Source organism: Odocoileus virginianus, chromosome 4 (genome assembly GCF_023699985.2).
Source record: "Odocoileus virginianus isolate 20LAN1187 ecotype Illinois chromosome 4, Ovbor_1.2, whole genome shotgun sequence".
NCBI lineage: Eukaryota > Metazoa > Chordata > Mammalia > Artiodactyla > Cervidae > Odocoileus > Odocoileus virginianus.
In genome coordinates, this window is record NC_069677.1 from 55,264,595 (window position 1) to 55,291,114 (window position 26,520).

Genomic DNA, 26,520 nt, shown 5'->3' on the forward strand with positions numbered 1-26,520 from the left:
CTATGGTCTTTGAAATATTTTACAACTATGCATTGACTACATTAAGCACACCCTCTATTGCTCATTGTCTTTGACCTCTTTTTATTGTATTGGTCCTCTGAATTATCTTTTGTATAACAGTGGCTTGGTTTTCTTACTGAATGAATTGAATTAAAATATAGTCTTTAACATATCTGTATTTTTATATCTGCATGAGTCATAAATTTTTCATAGTTTAAAAATGGTCCTCAATGCCACAGACCTTCCTCTGCTCACTAATCGTGTGTTAGTCACTGTAGTATTTACATATCAACTTGCTGGTTTGTAATACTGACCTAACATATAAGCTTTAACATAAGCTTTAACATATAAGCTATAAGCTTTATGTTAAGTTTTATCATTAATTTAATTAATGATGTTTACAGAATAAATCTTGAACCACAAAGATTCACATGATTCCAATGATTAATTCAGGCAAGCAAATTTTTTTCATCTAATTTAAGACAATATCTTTGAACAGTGTCTCTCTTTTATAAAAAACACAACTAGATGATTGTTGAATAAGATGTTATTTCATACATGGGATGAGACAACAAATACCATTGAGAAACAGAATAGTCTATATTTGTGGGTCCTGATATAATAGTTCAGATTAGGTGCTGAGATGACCAAAAAGCAAATAATGAAGCTGCAGACTCAAGCAATGTGTTTGGGGATTAGATTATCAAACAAATGAGCAAATACAATTACACTTATACAGCACCAAATTTACTCAGCTTAAAAAAAAGACACAGAACAACAGCATGCAAAGAGTAGCATCATAGGGACTTCAGAAAAAGAGACACTGTTTATGACATGTCCTAATGGGAATGAATTTTATTCATGAGGTGCAGCTAGACTAACATGAGTGTGGGCCCCATCATCACAGGAGAGTCCATAGGTCCAGAAAGCATCAGCTTAAATATCTTTCTAGTTATATAGCTCCCTGTGAAGATAAATGTATCACTCCAGAAGTTCAAAATAATAGAATACTCAATACTTAACTGCAATGTACAGTTGGTGAGGGAACATCTTGGATAATCAGCACATAGAAATCAGTGGAGTAACTCATCTATCTTCTGGGTTGATGTTTCTAAACATTTGAGTATGGGCTAAAAATTTAGGCTTTTGAAAGGATTTACGGTTCAGATGTTGGCCTTTTCCCTCTATCAGCAAAGAAGGTTAGAAATATGTCTGAAAGCAGATTTTGTGTGAGTGAAAGAAAACTAATGATTTATACAGAGAGGATAAAACTAATGTATGGCCACTAAATGATAAAAAGGCTTGAAAGGTATTGCTTCCCAACCCCATCTAAAAGCCATTGCAATTTTCCTTTCTTAAAATTACTTCTCACTCACCATTACCATTCATGTCACTACCAGGAAACTATCATGTGTATGTTGCCTATAATCATACTTATTTTTATACTTTACTAGGAAATTTGTGAATATTTAACATGTATCACTCTGAATAAATGACATTTATCGGGATAAATATGGTACAGTCTTCTTTTTAGCAAGATCTAAGATTAGGGAAATTAAGTTTTTTCAAAGTAATTTTGCTTTGATTTAAACCTTGATTGATCAAAACTAACATCATATTGTCACTTAAATTCACAAATCTCAAAACATAGCCTTTGGACTATAACACTGATTAGCTACTTAGTTATATGTACTACTTACAGATTTTCTTCTAGCCAATTAATATACTTATCTTTTATTCTAATGCCTAGCTGTAAGTACATTGGCCAGGTCATAAAAGATAAAGCTCCATGGACTCCATCTTCCATATGGTCATGAGAAACTTTAACTCCAACCTTTCGAAGTCGTGAGACATACATAAGTCCATCATCTCTTAGAATATCATATTGACAGGTGAGGATGTAAGTTAAGGGTAGATTTTGCAGCCGGGAATCATTGACGGCCAAGGGTGATAACCTGCTATCCAAAAGGATTGAATACGAAGGGTTAAGTCTTCCAAGAATTGGTTCAGTATATACATGGTTTTTCTTGTACTTCTCAGGAAGGAAGGTGCTCCAGTTAACCAACTTGAACAGATGCATTGATCCATGAGGCATGTGTTGATTTTTCATCATTGCCTGGGGGAGTGCTTTATCCTGAGTCAAATATAGGCTTGCAAGTCTGATCGCCAGTTTCTTTGACAGAAGTGGACCATGCTCAAATTCTTGGTGAGATGGCAAGGACAAATCAATTAGCTGTAAGCCAGGGTAGATTAAAGCTTGTGCTTTCAGTTTATTTTTGAATTCTCGATCATTCTGTATCTGAAAAAAGACGCAGTAAAATGTGAATGAGTCCAAGCCTTCCAAGCTATAGGAGTAGGAGGCTTTCCTCCAGTCACATCAGCTCTTATGTAGATAATTACAAGAATGATATAGTACCTCATAGTTACATATTGAGTGCTTTAAAAAGTGTCATCCCACTTTCATCAATAATGATTCACACACAGGTTTACTCACATAAAATAAAAACCAAATAAAAAAAAATAATTATGTAATTCCTGTGAACAAGCAGTCTATACTGAAAAATCTGACCTACAGTAACCTGAGAAGAAATAATGAATGTAATAATAGAATACCATTACTCAAACTCACATATTAACTAAATTCAAATGGAGTTCAGTCAAGTTAAAAAAAATATTCCTAACATACAACTTGTCTTTTGGAGAAAACAGTATAGTGGCACTAGTGGTAAAGAATCTGCCTGCAGTGCAAGAGACACAAGAGACATGGGTTCGATCCCTGGGTCGGGAAGATCCCCTGGAGGAGGAAATGGCAACCCACCCCAGCATTCTTGCCTGGAAACTTCCATGGACAGCGGGACCTAGTGTGTTAGAGTCCATGGGGCCGCAAAGAATCAGATATGACTGAAGTGACTGAGCACACACACGACAATAAGCAACTTGTCTTTTGGAGAAAACCAAAAGACACAAGTGTAGTGTGGTGGGAAATAAGCATAGTAATTAATGAAAATTTTAAGGGCAAAAAAAGACATGGAGCATTGTATTTGAAGTTTTTCTTTCTTACAGAAATAAGAAGCATGCTAATATCTCAACTATGGGGTGAGATGAGCCACCATATATTTTCCTTTCCTTTGATTTTACTCCTACACTCTAAAGAAGAACACGTAAAAGTAATCTGAGGAGCCTAACCCCAGACCAACAGCCTCAACGGTGACATCTGTAGAAATGAATATACCAGTTGCCACTACACATGAAAGGCTCAGTCTCTGGAGGGTGTTTATTAATGTTAACCCCTCCTAGAAGTAGCTGACATACAAAATGAGAATTAATTGAAATTAATCCCAGTAGAACCTCACAAGGAGACATGATATCCAACCAACTGCAAACTACACACTCAAGGTATAGTGGGAGCACAGTTTCAAAAAGATGATGAAGAAAAACAAATTTGTCTACAATCTCTCTTATGCCCTTGACCCCTTCCCAGTGTCCTCCTACAGATTATTTTCTAAATCAACTGGCTCATGTCATAAGCAGAGTGGAGTAAACAACAGCAACCTCAAAACCAAGAATGAGACAGAATGAGAGGTCAAAAATGGGAGAAACTCAACCAATACTTTCTCAGGCTAGTAGCAAAGTCATGCAAGAGGAGGTAGAAGAGCCTGCTGGTTTTACTGGTAGGTATCCTTCTTCTTATGTTAGTTTTGCTCCATAAAATTTAGTTTTGGTGGTAAAAATTATCTATCATACTGAATTCATTTTTCAACCATATTAGTTATTTGGAACAACCATTATTTAACTGCACACAGCAATGGTTTTAACATAGACCATTTTCTTTTTTATTACAGTAGTGATTCTTCCTTGCAAGCATGCCATGTGGCCCAAATGTTATCTGCTAACATTCCACTGAAATACATGAACTACAATAGCTAAGGAGAACAAAAAATCCCTTGTCATATTAAACAGTGCTTCCTAGTCATTGTTCTGTTTCCTTCAAAATTGTTAACTAATTGAAAGCCTTATTTAGTACTACGTGTCACTTTTCCTCAATGCTGCTAAAGCCACATTGTCTAATGGTAAAATTATGTAAAAGGACAGGAGGGTTTTTCTGTTTTTTTTTTTTTTTCCACTTAACAGCTTAAAATATAAAACCATTAAAAACATCCTAACAAAGAGAATGATTATTTTGTGTTAGAGTTACAGCATGTGTGTATGTGTTATAAATATATATGTAACATATAATACATACAGCTTACCAGTTGAGTCACTCCTGCTGCAAGAGTACCCCCAGAACTATCCCCTGAAATACAAACTCGACTGGGGTCAACTCCATATTTTGCAAGGATTTTATCCTGTAGAAAGAATTTGGCCACAGAAGCAACATCCTCATGAGTAACAGGAAATGGATACTGAGGAGCTAGTCTAGGGCTTCAGTAAAAAAAAAAAAAAGAAAGAGATAAAGCATTTAGGATTAAACTTCAGTTGCGTATATTCATGTATCTCTCGATTTAATCAGCAGGTCCAGAGAACAAAATTGGCCCAACTTTCAATCTTTTATTGTCACCAGTCATACCTGGACTTCCTCCTAACTTCTGTTTTTAAAGTAAAATGTAGATTCTTGTATAATGTTTTTGAAATATTGGTTCTATGGGAGATGAAAGAGATCAGGATTCTATCTTTATCCTCATAAAATTGTATAGAATTTTTTCAGCAAATGTGCAATCAATAGGGGAGATGATCTCTCTGTAGCATTTATTAGATTCTCAAATGCAGTTGGTAGCAAATATTTTCACAACCATATTAAGAGTGCGCACTAGATTTTCAAAGCAGCAGATCTGAGAATGAATGGTTTGTAGAGGTCTTATGTTAGAAATTTATCTAGATAAAACTTCTATAAAATAGCGTGTTCTGTTATCAGAATTTGTATCATAAGCTGAATACATGAGTATGAGCTTACATATGACCTGAAAACACAATTCAAAATAAATATTTAAGTATAGTAAGTGATCTTGCATGACGGCTGTAATTGTCATTCTAAGACAAATTATTAGAGCATCTGTTAATGTATCCACTATATATATGTGTGTATATATATTTTTTTAAATTTTTTCTTCTAATAATGAGGTAAACTCTATTGGGTTGTATTATTTCTACCTGTACTAGTAACCTTACTTTGCAAAAGAATTGGTGAATTAATAATGTCAGTATCAACCATTAAATGCTGACCTGATGACCCTTGTAATCTTGTCATATTGTAACTATATCTAAAATATCTGAAATGTAATATAAATTAAGGAAAATAACATATCAAAAATGTATTGTTACTTTAAATGGTCTTCAGGGTACAAGAAAAGAACAAATATCAGAAGTAACTGATTGAATTCTTAAACTCAGTACAATACATATAACGATTTTAAAATCATCTTAAAATAAGAAAGTGGTATATTAGGTTCAATTACAGAGAGAAAGGGAGAGCATCCTAATTACTATAAACGAGAAGTACCTCTGAAAACATCTGACTCTTCTGGTTGCCCTAAGGCAGGATTAGTGAGTAGGACAGCAGTGGTTGCACTTCTATGTTCTATTTAATACCCTTAAGTTCTCAATTAACAAAAATACTACTGTGTTCTCTGTTCGCTTAACTTAAGTCTACTTAACTGATTGGAAAATGGGAAAAAAAAACTTCATTATGAAAATGAAGTACAGAGAACCCCTGAATAGATCACATAGTACTGGACATATGCTAGTTTTTCTTGTATATTGTTGGAAATTTGGGCAAAAATCATTAGCACTTAAGTTCTCTCATTTTGAGAATGATTTTAAATTTTTAGATGGTCCCAACATTTGCAGCTGATGTTTCTCCAATTAAGAGTATTTATGTAGCCAATATCTTGTAATAAATTATAATGAAAATGAATCTAAAAAAGAACATATATGAGTGTAATTATATCACTTTGCTGTATACTTGAAACTAACACAATATGGTAAAGCAATGGCACTTCAGTGGAAAAAAAAAATCTATAAAATTAATCTTTTATCACCAACTCAAAAATAAAATACCCCACTAAACTCAACATCCCAATTGTATAATGGGTAGCTAAGCACCTAGACATTTCTAGAAGTACCACAGCTGTGTTGCCAAAGACGTTCAGCCTGTGGTGCCTCTCAGAAGTCTGTGCAATGATAGAGACTGAAGAGAAACTAGGTACCTTTGAGTAAGATATAATGTAACATTAGCAAAAGCTACTAACATAAATATAAGATCCCTAGGTTCCAAGTCCTCTGGGAGGCTTGGGTGCCTTCTTTGGAAACCAAAACTATGTCACAAGGGCAAGAATCATAATATTAAAAAAATCATGGTCTTACTCCACTGAAACAACAACAGCATCAACTTGGTTTGCCGTCCATCTATTCAGGAGGTCCAGAGGTGTTTGCTCTGAAATGAAGAAATTAACATGAATGTCTACCCTGTAAATAAATGGCAATTGAAAACCGACAACACTGTGAAACCTGACAGAAATATGATTAATTGGTGGAATCCTCACACTTCCACGTTTCCTGCTGCCACATGTTAGGATCCAGAGATGAAAGATTTGATGGCTGCCATCAAATGGGGAAGGTCACTGCAGAAGGAAATACATCCAAAGAATCATGAGAATACATACAGAGCTCAGGGAATTAACTGTTAATTACAATTGAAACAAATATTGAGAGAGAAGTAGGATATAAAGTGAAACCACATTGGAAAATAGGAATACCGGTCCCAGTACTTGGATGCTACACTAAAGATTTCTTTGTCAACAAGGTGATAGATATTACCAAAGAATTTAGTTATAAAGTTTATGACCAGATTTGCATATAACAGAAGCAAATTAGAAAAGGGGTGACATAAACAAGGAAATAGTGGTGAGAAAAAAAAAAAAAGGAGAAGCAACAGAAGGAAATAAAAATAATAGTTTTTTTAAGTGTGGAGAGAGAGAAAAAGCTATTTAGGAAGACAGGTGGGCAGAGTTGGTTATTAAACATAGATGCTAAGGTACAATAAGTAATCGATCGCAGTTCTCACATTCATAGAACAACAGCTGAGGAGCAGTTCCTCTGCTTGTTTTCTTGAAGTTGTTTTTACTTTTGTTGTTTATTTGGGTTTATTTTTTTCCTAGACTATTGGGGTGGGGAGTAGATATGATTCAGGTTGTTTAATCATGTTAACCTTAAATTATCTGTGGTTCCTCCAAATATGCTGGCAAGCTCTGAAGTTCTATGCATATTGATCTTACACTTAGGGCCGTGGTTACAGCTGGAGGTACAGCTTTGGAATTCAACAGCATCAGTGTGAGGGGTAGTGCTGAAAAGTGGAAATGGAATTCAACAGCACAGGTGTGAGGGGTGGTGCTGAAAAGTGGGAAGGTCTAAATACAAGAGCATGAAGAGTCGAAAACTAACGAAAGGGCTACTGGAGAACACGAACACTTTTAAAAATCTAAAAACAGACTAACGCATATATATGAAATTTAGAAAGATGGTAACGATAACCCTATATGCAAAACAGAAAAAGACAGACATATACAGAACAGACTTTTGGACTCTGTGGGAGAAGGCGAGGGTGGGATGTTTCTAGGGAACAGCATCAAAACGTGTATACTCTCTAGGATGAAACAGATCACCAGCCCAGGTTGGATGCACGAGACAAGTGCTCGGGCCTGGTGCAGTGGGAAGACCCAGGGGAATCGGGTGGAGAGGGAGGTGGGAGGGGGGATCAGGATGGGGAATACATGTAAATCCATGGCTGATTCATGTCAATGTATGACAAAAGCCACTACAATATTGTAAAGTAATTAGCCTCCAACTGATAAAAATAAATGAAAAAAAAAATCTAAAAACAGGCCCATTTTGTGCATTTGTTTTATATTTGCTTTATTTTAAAGAAAGAGAAACATGTGAAGTTAAGGGGGAGAGGCAAAAATCAAAAGAAATTTGTTTCATAGAAACCAAAGGAGCAGAGGATTTCAGTGAAGCAAAGAGGAGGGATCATTGTCAAATTACACAATTTAAGAATTCTTAAAGGAGAAATTGGATTCCACAGTGTATAAAAATGAGCCTGAGAAAGATAAGAGAGTGATAAGTGACTATCTAGAGAGAGATATTTGGAAACAAGGAAGATCAAGGTAGAAGATGTTATAACATGTTTGGGTGCCAATAGAGAGGACACATTTATAGATAGAAGAAAAATATTGATTAAAATCCTAACAATAGTAGGAAATATGACCACAGACAAAAAAGAGATTAAATCTTGGCAAAGATAAAAGTGCATTTTTCTACGATATAAGTAGAAAGAAGTAAAGTTAAGAATTAATACAGTCTATAATTTTTGAGGACATATATGGTTGGCAAGGAGTAAAGAGTGGATGGTTGCTGAATTTGCACAGACATCCTTGATAGATGAGGGAGGATAAGCTGAGAGACTTGAAAGAGCATGAGGTTTTGAAAATGGCATTGATATGAAGAATAGGAAATAAATACACACAAGAGACAACATCTTAAAACCACCTTGAGGGTTCATAGGATGAGACTGCTCACCAGTGGTGTAAGGGTTAAGCCTGTTGATCCTGCTGACAGGCCTTGGTTTGGTTTTGGTCCCTCCACTTGCTAATAGGACTTGGAACAAGTTACTGAACCATTCTGTAGCTACCTTACCTCTAAAAGCATGATAATAATACCTATCCTAATATTGTGAGTATCTATCAAATAAGAGTGGACCACTCACCAAACTACTGTAGCATTTGTGGTTATTTTGAAATGTTAACAGATCACAAAATCAAAATTCTGGATATAATCACTCAGGCTGTATCTCTTTGATGAAAGGTGTCTTTTCATTTGTTTCTTACATTTTGGAGTTCCTTCAATACAATATCAATCATATTCTGTGCTGTATGGTAAATCAATAATATCAATAGTTAGTCTAAAAGCAACTGTGTATATATGTGTGTATGTGAGTGTGTGTGTATGTTTGAGCATGTTTGAGTTTGTGTCTGTTTGGGAATGTGCATGAGTGTATAACTGTTTTAGCTATTCCATCATACCTCTTGGAATCATCTCCAAACATTAGACAGAAATATACTTGAGGAGAGGTACTTGATTACTCAGGTGTATTTTATTTTTCAAGCTCAAAAATATGCATTGGATTCTAAGCCTCAATGTGATAAGTATTGATGCATCACTTCTACAATATGAGCATGCATTTGCTACTTGAAAGTTGCAGATATTATCACTTCTGAACCAACATTTAAATCATCTTATTCATTTCTGTTTTTCTGAACCTAAAACCAGGTCATTAAATAATTTCAAACGTAAGCTTTAAGTTTACTACTTGAATCTCCCATTATACATTGTCAGTGTAACTTTATTTGATAATAACTTTTTTAAAGCAAAAATCTCACCTGATATTTTTATGATTTATTTACAAAAAAAGTATATGAAGACATATATATGAACCTTGACTGATATAGTTTATCTCTCTGCTAAGTGCACTTACTTAAAACATAAATTATATCAACAAAAGTTCTGCCAAATATAATATACAAAAATTATTTTAATATAAATACTTATAATGTGCAACACATACAAACACATATACTCACACACATTTGCTCATATGTACTTACTGTAACTCCCTAAGACAAAGGCACCACCGTGAATAAAAATCACAGCGGGTCTCTGGCTTTCTCTCTTCTTCTTTGGCAAGTACAGACGTACTGGAATGTCATTAAAGGTTGTATCCATCACTGTAACATTTTCATCTGAAATGGGTTGTGTATAGTCCAGTGTTATCAGTATGGAAAACAATTCATCAAATCGTTTAAGGCCTATTTTTTCCAATATCGTAGACTGTCAAAACAAACAAAAAAAGTAGAACTTTAAATATTTCAGTTTTTAGTAATATCAATACATATAAATATATAATCAAAGAGGAAGAATAAAAAATGATTAATACCATGAAACTACTAGAATTCATCAATGAATTTGGTAAAGTTGCAGGTTGCAAAATTAATACCCAGAAATCTGTTTCATTTCTATACACTAACAACAAAAGATCAGAAAGAAAAATTTAAGAAGCCATTCCATTTACTGTTGCATCAAAAAGGATAAAATACCTAAGTATAAGCCTACCTAAGAGACAAAAGACCTGTACTCTGGTATAAGATGCTGATGAAAGAAATCAAAGAAGACACAAACAGATGGAAAGATGTACCATGTTTATGGACTGAAAGAATCAATATTGGCCAAATGACTATACTACCCAAGACAAACTACAGATTCAATGCAATCCCTATCAAATTAACATTGGCATTTTTCAGAGAACTAGAACAAAGAAAATCTCAGAATTGTGTAAGGAGACACAAAAGACCCTGAATAGCCAAAGCAATTATTAAAAAGAAAAACAGCTGGAGGAATCAGGCTCCCTAACTAATACTACAGAGCAACAGTCATCAAACAGTATGGTATTGGCACAAAAAATAGAAATATAGGTCAATGGGACAGGATAGAAAACCCAGAAATAAACTCATGCACATATAGTCAATTAATCTATGACAAAGGAGGCAAGACTACATAATGTAGGAAAGACAGTCTCTCAACAAATGGTGCTGGGAAAACTAGACAGCCACATGCAAAGAAATGAAATTATATCATTCTTTAACTTCATGCTGGAGAAGGGAATGGCAATCTACTCCAGTATTCTTGACTGGAGAATCCCATGGACCGAGGAGGAGCCTGGCAGGCCACAGTCCATGGGGTTGCAAAGAGTCGGACTCGACTGAGCGACTAACACACTAACTCTCTGCCCAAAAAACAAGCTCAAAATGGATTAAAGACCTAAATATTAGACCAGACACTATAAAACTCTTAGAGGAAAACATAGGCAGAACACTCTCTGACATAAATCACAGCAACATCTTTTTCAATCCATCTCCAAGAATAATAAAAATAAAAGCAAAAATAAACAAATGGTACCTACTCAAAAGCTTTTGCACAGCAAAGGAAACAATAAACAGAAAGACAACCCACAGATTGGGAGGAAATATTTGCAAATGATGTGACTGATAAGGGGTTAGTCTCCAGAATTTACAAACAGCTTATGACACTTAATAGCATCAAAAAAACCCACTCAAAAAATGGACAGAAGACTTGACTAGACATTTCTCTAAAGAGGACACACAGACAGCCAACAGGCATATGAAAAGATGTTCAACAGCACTAGCTATTAGAGAAATGCAAGTCAAAACTACAATGAAATATCACCCCACATCAGTCAAAATGACTCTCATCAAAAAATCCACAAACAACAAATGCTGGAGAGGATGTGAAGAGAAGGGTACCCTCCTGCACTGTTGGTGGGAACGTAAATTGGTAGAGCCACTATTGGAACAATATGGAAGTTCCTTAAAAAAACTAAAAGTAGAGCTACCATGTGACCCTTCAATCCCACTCCTGGGCATATATCCAGGAAAGAAAAGGCCTGAAAAGATACATGCACCTCAGTGTTAATTGCAGCACTGTATACAATAACCGAGACAAGAAAAAAACCTAGATGTCCATTGACAGGGTAAGGAATAAAGAGGTGGTACATGTATACAATTGAATATTAGAGTGAAATAAGGCCATTTGCAGCAACATGAATGGACTTGGAGAGTGTCATACTGAGTGAAGTAAGTCATAGAGAGAAAGAGAAATATTATATGACATCTCTTATATGTGGAATCTAAAAAGAAATGATACACATGAACGTACTTACAGAGCAGAAAGAGATTCACAGACTTAGAAAACATACTCTCATCTGCCCAAGGGAAGGGATAGTTAAGGATTTGGGGAAGGTCATTCAATACTGCTATATTTAAAATGGATAACTGACAAAAATCTATTTTATAGAACATGAAACTCTGCTCAACATTATGTGCTAGCCTGGATGGGAGCAGTGTTTGGGGGAGAATGGATACATGAATGTGTATGACTGAGTCCCTTCATTGTTCACCTGGAACTATCACAGCATTGTTAATTGGCTATACCCCAATACAAAATGTTTTTTATATTAAAAAATAAATAAATATAATAATACTGTAGAGGTCTCATTGTACATCCTAACACATATACTATAAGTTGAGTTCAGTTCAGCTCAGCTCAGTCACTCAGTAGTGTCTGACTCTTTGCGACCCCATGAATCACAGCATGCCAGGCCTCCCTGTCCATAACCAGCTCCCTGAGTTTACTCATGCCCATCGAGTCGGTGATGCCATCCAGCCATCTCATCCTCTGTCATCCCCTTCTCCTCCTGCCCCCAATCCCTCCCAGCATCAGGGTCTTTTCCAATGAGTCAACTCTTCGCATAAGGTGGCCAAAGTACTGGAGTTTAAGCTTCAGCATCAGTCCTTCCAAGGAACAGCCAGGACGGATCTCCTTTAGGATGGACTGGTTGGATCTCCTTTCAGTCCAAGGGAATCTCAAGAGTCTTCTCCAACATCAAAGTTCAAAAGCATCAATCCTTCTGAGCTTAGCTTTCTTCACAGTCCAACTCTCACATCTATACATGACCACTGGAAAAACCATAGCCTTGACCAGATGGACCTTTGTTGGAAAAGTAATGTCTCTACTTTTTAATATGCTGTCTAGGTTGGTCATAACTTTCCTTCCAAGGAGTAATCATCTTTTAATTTCATGGCTACAGTCACCATCTGCAGTGATTTTGGAGCCCGAAAAAATGAAGTCCGACACTCTTTCCACTGTTTCCCCATCTATCTGCCATGAAGTGATGGGACCAGATGCCATGATCTTAGTTTTCTGAATGTTCAGCTTTAAGCCAACTTCTTCACTCTCCTCTTTCTCTTTCATCAAGAGGGTTTTTAGTTCCTCTTCACTTTCTGCCATAAGGGTGGTGTCATTTGCATATCTGAGGTTATTGATATTTCTCCTGGCAATCTTGATTCCAGCTTGTGCTTCATCCAGCCCAGCGTTTCTCATGATGTACTCTGCATATAAATTAAATAAGAAGGGTGAAAATATACAGCCTTGACATACTCCTTTTCCTATTTGGATTCAGTCTGTTGGTCCATGTCCAGTTCTAACTGTTGCTTCCTGACCTGCATACAGGTTTCTCAAGAGGCAGGTCAGGTGGTCTGGTATTCCCATCTCTTTCAGGATTTTCCACAGTTTATTGTGATCCACACAGTCGAAGGCTTTGGCATAGTCAATAAAGCAAAAATAGATGTTTTTCTGGAACTCTCTTGCTTTTTTGATGATCCAGCAGATATTGGCAATTTGATCTCTGGTTCCTCTGCCTTTTCTAAATCCAGCTTGAACATCTGGAAGTTCACGGTTCACATATTGCTGAAGCCTGGCTTGGAGAATTTTGAGTATTACTTTACTAGTGTGTGAGGTGAGTGCAATTGTGCAGTAGTTTGAGCATTCTTTTGGCCTTTCTTTGGGATTGGAATGAAAACGGACCTTTTCCAGTCCTGTGGCCACTGCTGAGTTTTCCAAATTTGCTGGCATATTGAGTGCAGCACTTTCACAGCATCATCTTTCAGGATTTGAAACAGCTCAACTGGAATTCCATCACTTCCACTAGCTTTGTTCGTAGTGATGCTTTCTAAGGCCCACTTGACCTCACATTCCAGGATGTCTGGCTCTAGGTGAGTGATCACACCATTATGATTATCTGGGTCATGAAGATCTTTTGTGTACAGTTCTTCTGTGTGTTCTTGCCACTTCTTTTAACAACTTCTGCTTCTGTTAGGTCCATACCATTTCTGTCCTTTTTCGAACCCATCTTTGCCTGAAATTTTCCCTTGATATCTCTAATTTTCTTGAGGAGATCTCTAGTCTTTCCCATTCTGTTGTTTTCCTCTCTTTCTTTGCATTGATCGCTGAGGAAGGCTTTCTTATCTCTCCTTGCTATTCTTGGAACTCTGCATTCAAATGGGAATATCTTTCCTTTTCTCCTTTGCTTTTCACTTCTCTTCTTTTCACAGCTATTTGTAAGGCCTCTTCAGACAACCATTTTGCCTTTTTGCATTTCTTTTCCATGGGGATAGTCTTGATCCCTGTCTCCTGTACAATGTCATGAACTTCCATCCATAGTTCATCAGGCACTCTGTCTATAAGATCTAGTCCCTTAAATATGTTTCTCACTTCCACTGTATAGTCATAAGGGATTTGATTTAGGTCATACCTGAATGGTCTAGTGGTTATCCTTACTCTCTTCAGTTTAAGTCTGAATATGGCAATAAGGAGTTCATGATCTGAGCCACAGTCAGCTCCTGATCTTGTTTTTACTGACTGTATAGAGCTTCTCCATCTTTGGCTGCAAAGAATATAATCAATCTGATTTCAGTGTTGACCATCTGATGATGTCCATGTGTAGAGTCTTCTCTTGTGTTGTTGGAAGAGGATGTTTGCTATGATCAATGCGTTCTCTTAGCAAACTCTATTAGTCTTTTCCCTGCTTCATTCTGTACTTTAAGGCCAAATTTCCCTGTTACTTCAGGTGTTTCTTGACTTCCTATTTTTGCATTCCAGTCTCCTATAAAGAAAAGGACATCTTTTTTGTGTGTTAGTTCTAAAAGATCTTGTAGTTCTTCATAGAACCGTTCAACTTCAGCTTCTTCAGCGTTACTGTTTGGAGCATAGGCTTGGATTACCTTGATATGGAATGGTTTGTCTTGGAAACGAACAGAGATCATTCTGTCATTTTTGAAATTGCATCCAAGTACTGCATTTCAGACTCTTTTGTTGACCATGATGGCTACTCCACTTCTTCTAAGGGATTCCTGCCCACAGTAGTAGATACAATGGTCATCTGAGTTAAATTCACACATTCCAGTCCATTTTAGTTCGCTGATTCCTAGAATGTCGACATTCACTCTTGCCATCTCCTGTTTGACCACTTCCAATTTGCCTTGATTCATGGACTTAACGTTTCAGGTTCCTATGCAATATTGCTCTTTACAGCATCAGACCTTGCTTCTATCACCAGTCACATACACAACTGGGTATAGTTTTTGCTTTGGCTCCATCCCTTCATTCTTTCTGGAGTTATTTCTCCACTGATCTCCAGTAGCATATTTGGCACCTACCGACCTGGGGAGTTCCTCTTTCAGTATCCTATCATTTTGCCTTTTTATACTGTTCATGGGGTTCTCAAGGCAAGACTATTGAAGTGGTTTGCCATTCCCTTCTCCAGTGGACCACATTCTGTCAGGTGCTTCTAAATAAATCCACATATGTAGTGTTTTTTTGTTTGTTTGTTTGTTTGTTTTTATAGTGTTTTTTAAATGAGTAATCTGATCAATTTACTTGCAGCTTATCTTATATTGGTCTACTTATTTCTTAATTATAAATTATAAATTTTATCTGAAAAATTATTTAAGAAGATTTTCAACTTCTTTGGGTATTCTAAATATTTTCATTTAACTCATTGTAATTTAATTTATATAAAATTTCATAAAGTGTATACTTATGACTTTACTAATAAAACTATGCCCATTTTCTGAACTGCAAACACATTCCTGTTTTTAATAAAGATTTGGAGGAAAAAAAAACACTATTTGTAAATTGTATGCTATTGGAATCAAATTCTCTTTACTGTTTTTGGTAGGCTTCTAATATCTTTGTAGTACCTTCCACTGAATAGTCACAAAAAAGAATTGTGAAACATTGTGGAGAAAAAGAACATTACACAGCATTTATTATTATAGCTCTCTGAGGTTGTTAAAATTTTATGACTTATTAAAAAAAATCATATAAGCAGTATGCTTTAATGATGAGGATAGTGAGACCTAGAGAGTTCCAGTTTCTGACCCAAGCTAGATGCCTAGTAATTGACAAGATGTAAACACATTTTTCTAGACCACTGCGATATATACTACTTGTACTACTCTACATATAATTTATGGCTAAATTATGTTTTACAAAACAGCCTATAAGAAATGGAGCAGAGAAAAATATTAAGAGATTGAACAATCAGAGAAGAAAAAGAAATAAAAGGAATCCAGATTGGAAAAGAAGAAGTAAAACTCTGTTTGCAGATAACATGATCCTCTACATAGAAAACCCTGACAATACCACTGGAAAATTATCAGAGCTAATCAGTGAATAAAGTAAAGTTACAGGATATAAAATTAATACTCATAAATCTTTTGCATTCCTATATACTAACAATGAGAAAACAGAAAGAGAAATTAAGGGGAAAATCCCATTCATCATTGCAATGAAAAGAATAAAATACTTAGGAATAAATTTACCTAAAGAAACAAAAGACCTATATATAGAAAACTATAAAACTCCAATGAAGGAATCAAAGATGATACATGTAGATGGATAAATATACCATGTTTGTGGATTGAAAGAATCAATATAGTGAAAATGAGTATACTAGGAAAAGCAATCTAAAGATCAGTGCAATCCCTATCAAGCTATCAATGGTATTTTTCACAGAACTAGAACAAATAATTTCACAATTTGTATGGAAACAAAAAACCTAGAATAGCCAAAGCAATCTTGAAAAAGAAGAATGGGCTGGAGGAATCAATTTGCCTGACTTCAGATTATACTACAAGCTACAGTCATCAAGACAGTATGGTACCGGAACAAAGACAGAAATATAGATCAATGGAAAAAAACAAAAAGCCCAGAGATAAATCCACACACCTATGGACAGCTAATCTTTGACAAAGCAGGCAAAAATATACAATGGAGAAAAGACAATCTCTTTAACAATTGGTGCTGGGAAAACCGGCCAACCACCTATAAAAGAATGAAACTAGAACACTTTCTAACACCATACACAAAAATAAACTCAAAATGGATTAAAGATCTAAATGTAAGACCAGAAACTATACAACTCCTAGAGGAAAACATAGAAAGAACACTCTCTGACATAAATCACAATGAGATACTCTATGACCCACCTCCCAGAGAAATGGAAATAAAAGCAAAAATAAACAAATGGGACCTAATTAAACTTAAAAGCTTTTCACATTGAAGAAACCAAGGCAAAAAGACAGCCTTCAGAATGGGAGAAAAATAATAGCAAATGAAGCTACTGACAAAGAATTAATCTCCAAAACATACAAGCAGCTTATGCAGCTAAATGCCAGAAAAATAAACCACCCAATCAAAAAAATAGGAAAAGGTGTATGTCAAGGCTGTTTATTGTCACCTACTTATTTAACTTATATGCAGAGTACATCATGAGAAACGCTGGGCTGGTGGAAACACAAGCTGGAATCAAGATTGCCAGGAAAAATATCAATAACCTCAGATATGCAGATGACACCATCCTTATGGCAGAAAGTGAAGAAGAACTAAAGAGCCTCTTGAGGAAAGTGAAAGAGGAGAGTGAAAAAGTTGGCTTAAAGCTGAACATTCAGAAAACTAAGATCACGGCATCCAGTCCCATCACTTCATGGCAAATAGATGGGGAAACTGTCAGACTTTATTTTGGGGGGCTCCAAAATCACTGCAGATGGTGATTGCAGCCATGATGTTAAAATATGCTTACTCCCTGGAAGGAGAGTTATGACCAACATAGACAGCATATTAAAAAGCAGAGACATTACTTTTCCAACAAAGGTCCATCTAGTCAAGGCTGTGGTTTTTCCAGTGGTCATGTATGGATGAGAGTGTTGGACTATAAAGGGAGCTGAGTGCAGAAGAATTGATGCTTTTGAACTGTGGTATTGGATAAGACTCTTGAGAGTCCCTTGGACTGCAAGGAGATCCAACCAGTCCATCCTAAAGGAGATCAGTCCTGGGTTTTCCCTGGAAGGACTGATGTTGAAGCTGAAACTCCAGTACTTTGGCCACCTGATGCGAAGAGCTGACTCATTTGAAAAGACCCTGATGCTGGGAAAGATTGAGGACAGGAGGAGAAGGGGTGGCAGATGATGAGATGGTTGGATGGCATCATCAACTCAATGGACATGGGTTTGGGTGGACTCCAGGAGTTGGTGATGGACAGGGAGGCCTGGTGTGCTGCGGTTCATGGGGTTGCAAAGAGTCAGACACGACTGAGTGACTGAACTCAATCAAAAAATGGGCCAAAGAACTAAACAGACATGTCTCCAAAGAAGACATACAGATGGCTAACAAATACATGAAAAGATACTCAACATCACTCATAATCAGATAAACACAAATCAAAACCATAAATGAGGTACTATCTCATGCCAGTCAGAAAGACTGCCATCAAAATGTCTCTAAATAACAAATGCTGGAGAGGGTGTGGAGAAAAGGGAGCCCTCTTACACTGTTGGTGGGAATGCAAACTTATAGCCACTATGGAGAAGAATGGAGATTCCTTAAAACTTGGATATAGAACTGCCACACGACCCATCAATCCCAGTGCTGGGCATACACACCAAAGAAACCAGAATTGAAGGAGACACATGTATCCAATGTTCATTGCAGCACTGTTCACAATAGCTAGGACATGGAAGCAACCTAGATGTCCATCGGCAGATGAATGGATAAGCTGTAGTAAACATATATACAATGGAATATTCAGTTCATTTCAGTTCAGTTCAGTTGCTCAGTCATGTCCGACTCTTTGCGACCCCATGAATCGCAGTACGCCAGGCCTCCCTGTCCATCACCAACTCCAGGAGTCTCCTCAAACTCATGGCCATCGAGTCAGTGATGCCATCCAGCCATCTCATCCTCTGTCGTTCCCTTCTCCTCCTGCCCCCAATCCCTCCCAGCATCAGGGTCTTTCCCAATGAGTCAACTCTTCGCATCAGATGGCCAAAGTATTGGAGTTTCAGCTTCAGCATCAGTCCTTCCAATGAGCACCCAGGATGGATCTCCTTTAGGATGGACTGGTTGGATCTCCTTGCAGTCCAAGGGACTCTCAGGAGTCTTCTCCAACACCACAGTACAAAAGCATCAGTTCTTCTGCACTCAGCTTTCTTCACAGCCCAACTCTCACATCCATACATGACTACATGTCCCATTACTTCATGGCAAATGGATGGGGAAAAAGTAGAAGAAGTGACAGATTTTTTTTTTTTTTTTTTTTGGCCTCCAAAATCATTGCAGAGTTGACTGCAGCCATAAAAATTGCTTGCTCCTTGGAAGGAAAGCTATGAGAAACCTAGACAGCATATTAAAAAACAAAGATATCTCTTTGCAAACAAAGTGACATAGCTATAGTCAAAGTTATGATTTCTACATTTGTAATGTATAGATGTGAGAGTTGTACCATAGAGAAGGCTGAGCACCAAAGAAGTGATGCCTTCAAATTGTGGTACTGGAGAAGACTCTTTAGAGTTCCATGGACTGCAAGGAGATCAAACCAGTCAATCCTATAGGAAATCAACTCTGAATAATCATTGGAAGGACTGATGCTGAAGCTGAAGCACTAATACAATGGCCACCTGATGCAAAGAACCAACTCACTAGAAAAGACCCTGGCTCTGGGAAAGACTGAAAGCAAAAGAAAAGGGCCACAGAACATGAAATGGTTAGATAGCATCATTAACTCAATGGGCGAGAACCTGAGCAAAGTCTGGGAGAGTGAAGAAAGCCTGGGTGCTGTAGTCAATGGGTTTGCAAAAAGTCTGACACAACTTAGCACTGAACAACAAATGACTTATGTCCCCAATAGGAAGAACTCTCTATAGTTAAAAATAGCAAAACAAAGAACCAATCTTTCAAAATGGAGGAAAAATTAAACATGCATGTCACCACAAAAACATGGAATAAGATATAGACACAAGAAACAATCCTCAATACTTGTAATCATAAAGGAAATGCAAACGTGTACCAAAATTGAATATTTTGAAACAATAATTAAAATTGCTCTTAAAATAATTGAAAATATTAAGTGTAGAAAGGACACAGAACAGCTAAATCTTTCACATTTTGCTGGTCTGAATGCCAAATTATACTAGCTCTTTAAAAAACTATTAGGCAGTTTGCTGTATGTTAAATATACATTTATAGTATGACTCAGAACATCTAATTCTAGGTACTTACCTGGTAGAAATTAAAATTTTTGCTTATTCAAACTCCTGTATATGAGTGCTTTTTCAGCTTTATTCATATCCACTCCAAAGTGGGAACAATCCAAATATCTTTCAACTGTTTTTTTAGGATAAGCCGTGATACATCCAGCTTCCCTTTTGTCTCAACTGGTAAAGAATCTGCCTACAGTGCAGGAGACCTGGGTTCAATCCCTGGGTTGGGAAGACCCTGGAGAAGGGAAAGGCTACCCACTCCAGTATTCTGGCCTAAAGAATTCCGTGGATTGTATAGTCCATGGGGTGGCAAAGAGTCATACACGACTGAGTGCCTTTCACTTTCACTTTCATGATACAACCACATAATGGAATACTACACAGCTTTAGAAAGGATTGAATTTGTGATACTCTCAATGCATAGATTGCTCTAGAATATATCTTTCTTTTTTATTTATTTTATTTTTGGCTGTGCTGGGTCTTTGTTGCTGTGTATGCTTTCTTTAGTTGCAGCGAGTGTGGGCTACTATAATTGCAGTGTAGGGGTTTCTCACCGCAGTGGCTTGTCTTGTAGAAGAGAATGGCCTATGCGGTGCATGTGGAATCTTCTTGGACCAGGGATCAAACCCAGGTCTCCTGCATTGGCAGGTGAATTTTTAACCACTGAACCACAGGGAAGTCTCTCAAATGTATTATGTTTAATGAAATCCATTAAGCTGGACGCATGGTTCACATGCAGATGAACCCATCTGGGCTTCCCAGGTGGCTCACGGTAAAGAACACACCTGCAATGTGGGAGACACAGGAGACATGGGCAGGATCCCTGGGAGGAGAAGATCCCATGGAGAGGGGAATGGCAACCACTCCAGTGTTCTTGCCTGGAGAATCCCATGGACAGAAGCCTCTAGCAGGCTACAGTCCATGGGGTCTCAAAGAGTCAGAAACGATTGAAGTAACTGAACACACACAAACACATATGAACCAATTTATGATATTTCAAAAACACAAAGTGTACAAGCATACAATGATCAGCAGTTACCAGATGTTTAGGGTGTGGAAGTGTTTACTAAAAAGGGAAGCATGAGGTGATTTGGGGGGTTGTTTTCATGTTTTGAAATTGGTGCTGGTTACGTGAATCTCTACCTACACTAGACTACATAGGACTATACAATCAATAGGCTGACTTTTATGCAAAGCTAAAATAAAATTTAAAACTTGGCATAGTGTTGAAGAAAAGTAGAGTCTGAGTATAGACTGTCTGGTTTGATTCTTAATTCTCAAAATTATTGCCTATGTGTCTTTGGTTTTCTTATTCCCAGTGCCTCATTTTCCTCATTATAAAATGAGGATAACTATAGTGACTTCTTCAAAGTGCAACTGTAGGTGTTAAATCATAGTTTTAAGGAAATTGGAGCAGGACAGGGTACATCATAAGACCCAGTAAATTTTAGATTTTTTTCATTGTCAATATATGTGAAAAATACTCAAATATTTTCATTGCTGGTTGAAAATAATCATAGTGAAGATAATTTCAATTTAGCTGATATATCACTTTAAAGTGAACTCTACTTCACGCACTGTTGTGACATGAATAAGGAGGAAGTCCAAAAAGGAGGGGATATATGCATGTAAATGGGTGATTCATCTTTCTGTACAGTAGAAACTAGCAGAATCCTGTAAAGCAACTATACTCTAATAAAAATAATTTAAGAAATTAACTTTTTTAGGGTTTTTGCCCCTTGTTTCTGATAACTCTGATGATGGGAGTAGATACTTACTGGACAAACACCAGCTACCATTTTAGACATCACTACATGCTGTCTTGGAAAACGTGCCCTCCTGTTCTAATAGTAATGCTGCAATTAGTTTATAGATTTCTCACTTTGCAGTTGAAGAAATTGAGCCACAGAAAAATGAAGTAGACTCTTTTAAGATCTGGATTTTAAATTCATGTTCTTTCTTCTACTTTATGCAGTCAATAATATGAATGTCTAACCCAGTAGTCTTGTTTTTCCACATCATTTGATCAAGAATTGTTGCACATTATAGAATTTACTTATGACAATAACAAAATGATTATCACTTGAGCAATTATAAGCTGATTGATTGCTAAAATAATTTGCATGTATTGTCGAGCAAATGCAAAAGCCATTTCTATTTTACATGTGCAATATTTTAATTATGTTTTGCATTTGATAAACTAGAAATTGAATTCTACAGTTGCAAAGTTTCAGAATGTACTAACATTGATGAAGCAGGGCAGTAAATAAGCATTAGTTACTCTGAAGTTTAAAGCTATAGAAGCTCTTCAGACAATAACATGGCAGTTTCTCTGTAGAGCTGGCACTTGCTCATTTTTCTCTCTAATCTAGTGAAGGAAAAAGTGAAGCATTCACAATAAGAGGGAACACTGAAGTCAATAGGTCATTCAGCACACTTTTAACTTCAGGCAGGAGATACCTTGGGATCCAGTTTGACAGATCTGTCATCTTCTCTAGGTCGCACACCAGACAGCCACTTCCTGGTACCACACACTGCTCTCTCTTCTCTGATCACTTACAGCCTGTTGATGCATTGTCCCTCAAATTTCCTATTGTTCACATCATTTATAAGGCCTCCAGTTAGCAGCATGCTTTGATAGGGTAGCTTGATACTTTCAGTGAGGTAGGTCTTAGTTCAAATTTTAGTATTGTCACAAAAAAATCTAAAATGTAGCAACTTAGTATTGAAGACAGACAAAAGCAGTGGTTTTCAAAGTATGGGCTTCAAATTCTTGTGGGTCTCTGAGAGATATTCAGGAAATTCACATAATACTTTGATACTTCCCGCCTTTTTTAAAAGTCCAATTTCCTCATGAGCATGTAGTGGAATTTTCTAGAAGCTACACGACATGTAATATTGCAACAGGTTAAATGCAAAAGCAGATGGTGACTCCAGCTCTCTTCCATAAAGTGAGACATAAACGGGATTTGCAAGAATGGAAAACAATATCACTGTTATTTATTTTAACTTCTAGTAGGTTTGTTATATTAACATCATTATCATTATTAAGTACATTGATTTCTTTCTCTTTTTCTTTCTTTTTCTTTTTTTTTTTTTTGCCACACTGTGGGGCATGCAGGATCTAAGTTCTGCTACCAGAAATTCTACACAGGCCCCCTGCAATGGAAGTGTGGAACCTTAACCACTGGACTACCAGGGAAATCCCTGAATTGTATTCTAATGAGGTCAGTTTCTAATGCAAATACTAATAACTATAACCCACATTACAAAAGTTAATTGAGTCTCAATATTTAAAAGGTATAGGTATAGAAGCTAAAAACTTCAAAAATGACTGAGACACTAAAACAATACCAGTACGAAATGTACATCAAAATATAAAAATATAATCAGTATACAGGAGTAAGTTTAAGAAAATACATGATTAGTTTTTCTCAGAAACATAAAATATAAATTGCTTTAAAATCCCTTAAATTTTCCACTTAAATAATATTATTTCTTTTATTCTTGGCACAGTATATTTTGTATTTATTTTACCAGCAAAATTTTATCTCCTATGTTTTATACAGATTCAATAGTTTATAATGATTTATCAAATTAAACAGATTTATAATATTTGAATGATTTATCCTAAAAAAAATGTCATTTTCAAAATACTAATTATAAGAAACTTTACATGTGCTTGTAACAAAGAGTCCCAATTCCCTGGAAAAAAAGTTACCATAAGTGAAGTAGCTTTTGTAGCAGCATCCATGATCCTTAATTTCCAGGGTTCTTCAACGTTTTCTGGCACTGGTGTATAGACATAAAAAGCAAAAAGAATACAAATCAGTCCAAAGCATAAAATTTTGTACCCCATGATATTCTTTTCACAACCTCTGGGTAGTGATGATACAATGTCACCGTATATATACTGAAATGCTAAGTAGTAGGACAAAGGTACATGACAGAGTCTCTCAAGTAATCTGACTATGTTAACCATGCTGACCTTACATTCAGTTCCAATATTAACAATGACCAGTTGTAACTGGTTCAAAAGTTACACACACACTCTATCTGAAACACAGTTCACAATATGTCTCATGAAACATGCAGACAGAATAGCAAAGAATTTAGAACATTGGTAGAAGCTCTTTCATCCTGTGACACTATCATCGACTCAGCACAATAAATTTTATTATCAGTCTAAACAGAGCACAAGATAAACCATAAAGTCTGTTTCTCCTATTATTATTTTGCAGAGTTTAATGTGAAGAGCTTGAATCTCTTTCCAAAACAGAAATAGAGACACATACATAGAGAAAAAACATTTACACTCCAAGAGGGGAAGGAAGAAGTGGATTGATATGTATACTTTATACTATATATTAAAAAAGATAACTAAAAAAAACTACTTAATAGTGTAAAGGGAAAAAAATATTAAAAACAAACACACACACTCACATACACATACAAAAAAAACCCCAGTGCCTGTCAGGTAATATTTAGTCATGCTGAAGGCTAATACCTTTGTCATGCATTATTACAAAATTAAAATCCACTTTGGTCAACTGAGCTTTAGACAATAGTGGAACCTAGTATTATTGGCAGAATTAACTCATCCAGGCCAGAAACACTTATGAAGTGTTTCCTTACATTGAAAGTGAACATTCTTAATCTATTTAGTTGGATGATCATGCAAAAAGTATGTATTCATTAAACAAATATTTATTGCATACCTTATATATGCTAAGTACTGGACAAAACGGTAAGAAAACTGAGCAAAAATCTGGCATTTATCCATTCCTTTGTGGATCTTTTTTTGAACTACCTTTCTGACTTTCTAGTAAACCCCTAGTGGCACAGATGGTAAAGCATCTGCCTACAATGCGGGAGACCCGGGTTCAATCCCTAGGTCGGGAAGATCCCCTGGAGAAGGAGATGGCAACCCACTCCAGTACCCTTGCCTGGAAAATCCCATGGACGGAGGAGTATGGTAGGCTACGGTCCATGGGGTCACAAAGAGTCGGACAGGACTGAGCGACTTCACTTTCACTTTTTTGACTTCCATTTTCCTTGAGACCATTTTTGGGGAGTTTTTTCACAAAACAGCTAATTTGGGACCTCTCCCGTTTCTCCATTCATTTTGCAACAGAAGTTATTATTCTTACTGTAATTGCTGTTTTATCCCCATGCCATCATTTCTTGCTACAACCCTGCTTTATTATCTATCTAAGCATCAGACTGAAAGGGGTAAAGATGATTATTCTAAAACAGTTGAAGAATAAGAACCACATGGGTGGAAGAGGATAAGAAGGCTGCAAAATGGCTAATGGAAAAGTCAACATTTTGAAATGTCAGTCTAATTTTGCACATTCATCCTTTCCCATCTTCTTTGGAACTTCACTGGCCCTGGCCTTCTCCCCAGTGGCTAGCTCTTTTTCTCTTGATTTCTAAATGACAGAATATGCTATCAGAAAATAGAAAAAGTTATAAATTCTTCCTACATTCTGAAACCTAATCTCTTATATTAATAAAAAGAATTATTGATAAAGACATAAATTCATATGATTTATTGCAATATGGAAGAACTTCAAATGCGGAAATAGCTCTCCTTGGTTGATGATTTTTCCCTCATGGATGTGGTGGTGAGGGAGGCTGATAAGCAGGTTGAAAGCAGAGAAATATTTCCCAATCTTTCTGATGGGAAAACATATTTCCCAATGTTTCTGATGTTGAAAGCAGAGAAACATTTTCCAATGTTTCTGATGTATGCCACATTTCTGCTGAAAAGAAGTATCTGCCAAGCACATGCCGCTGCTGCTGCTGCTCCTAAGTCATTTCAGTCATGTCCAACTCTGTGCGACCCCATAGACAGAAACCCACCAGGCTCCCCTGTCCCTGGGATTCTCCAGGCAGGAACACTGGAGTGGGTTGCCATTTCCTTCTCCAATGCATGAAAGTGAAAAGTGAAAGGGAAGTCACTCAGTTGTGTCCAACTCTTAGCAACCCCATGGACTGCAGCCCACCAGGCTCCTCCGTCCATAGGATTTTCCAGGCAAGAGTACTGGAGTGGGGTGCCAGTGCCTTCTCCGGCCAAGCACATGAGACAGAGTTAAATATCAAAACTGTATAAAACAGATGTGAATTGAAACTGATTAATGATACTATGTAGTCACAACTCAGGTCAATTCCTGATTAGTTTGAAGTAATTAACACTCACACTTGCTACAAAATATAGATACAGGTATATTCATTCTTTGTAATAAAAATAAAATACAAAATTCTGTAAAGCAATTATCCTTCAATTAAAAATAAATAAATAAAAATTACTTCATTTTCAAAGATTCTTTTAAACACAATGTCTAGTACACACACATACACAAAAATTCAATGAATAAATCAGACTCACAGACAGCCCTGATATTGGAATTCACAACAACTGAGAAAGATGTTATAGTAACTATTTTAAATATGTTAAACAAATTAGTTAAAATGGAGAAACATAGAAAAGTGTTGAATTCATCATAGGTAAATAAAA

At 36.5% G+C, this 26,520-nt stretch overlaps 1 protein-coding gene across 1 annotated transcript; it reads right to left on the reverse strand.

Moving 5' to 3' along the window:
• Positions 1 to 334: 334 nt before the first annotated feature.
• On the reverse strand, positions 335 to 23,864 carry LOC110132912 (arylacetamide deacetylase-like 2). Its single transcript, XM_020886526.2, has 5 exons — positions 23,722 to 23,864; positions 9,657 to 9,879; positions 6,361 to 6,430; positions 4,251 to 4,422; positions 335 to 2,299 (listed from the first exon to the last, which is right to left on the reverse strand). Exons 1-5 carry the CDS (start codon positions 23,857 to 23,859, stop codon positions 1,697 to 1,699), a joined length of 1,206 nt encoding a protein of 401 aa, XP_020742185.2. The 5' UTR covers positions 23,860 to 23,864; the 3' UTR covers positions 335 to 1,696.
• Between the last annotated feature and the right edge of the window lie 2,656 nt (positions 23,865 to 26,520).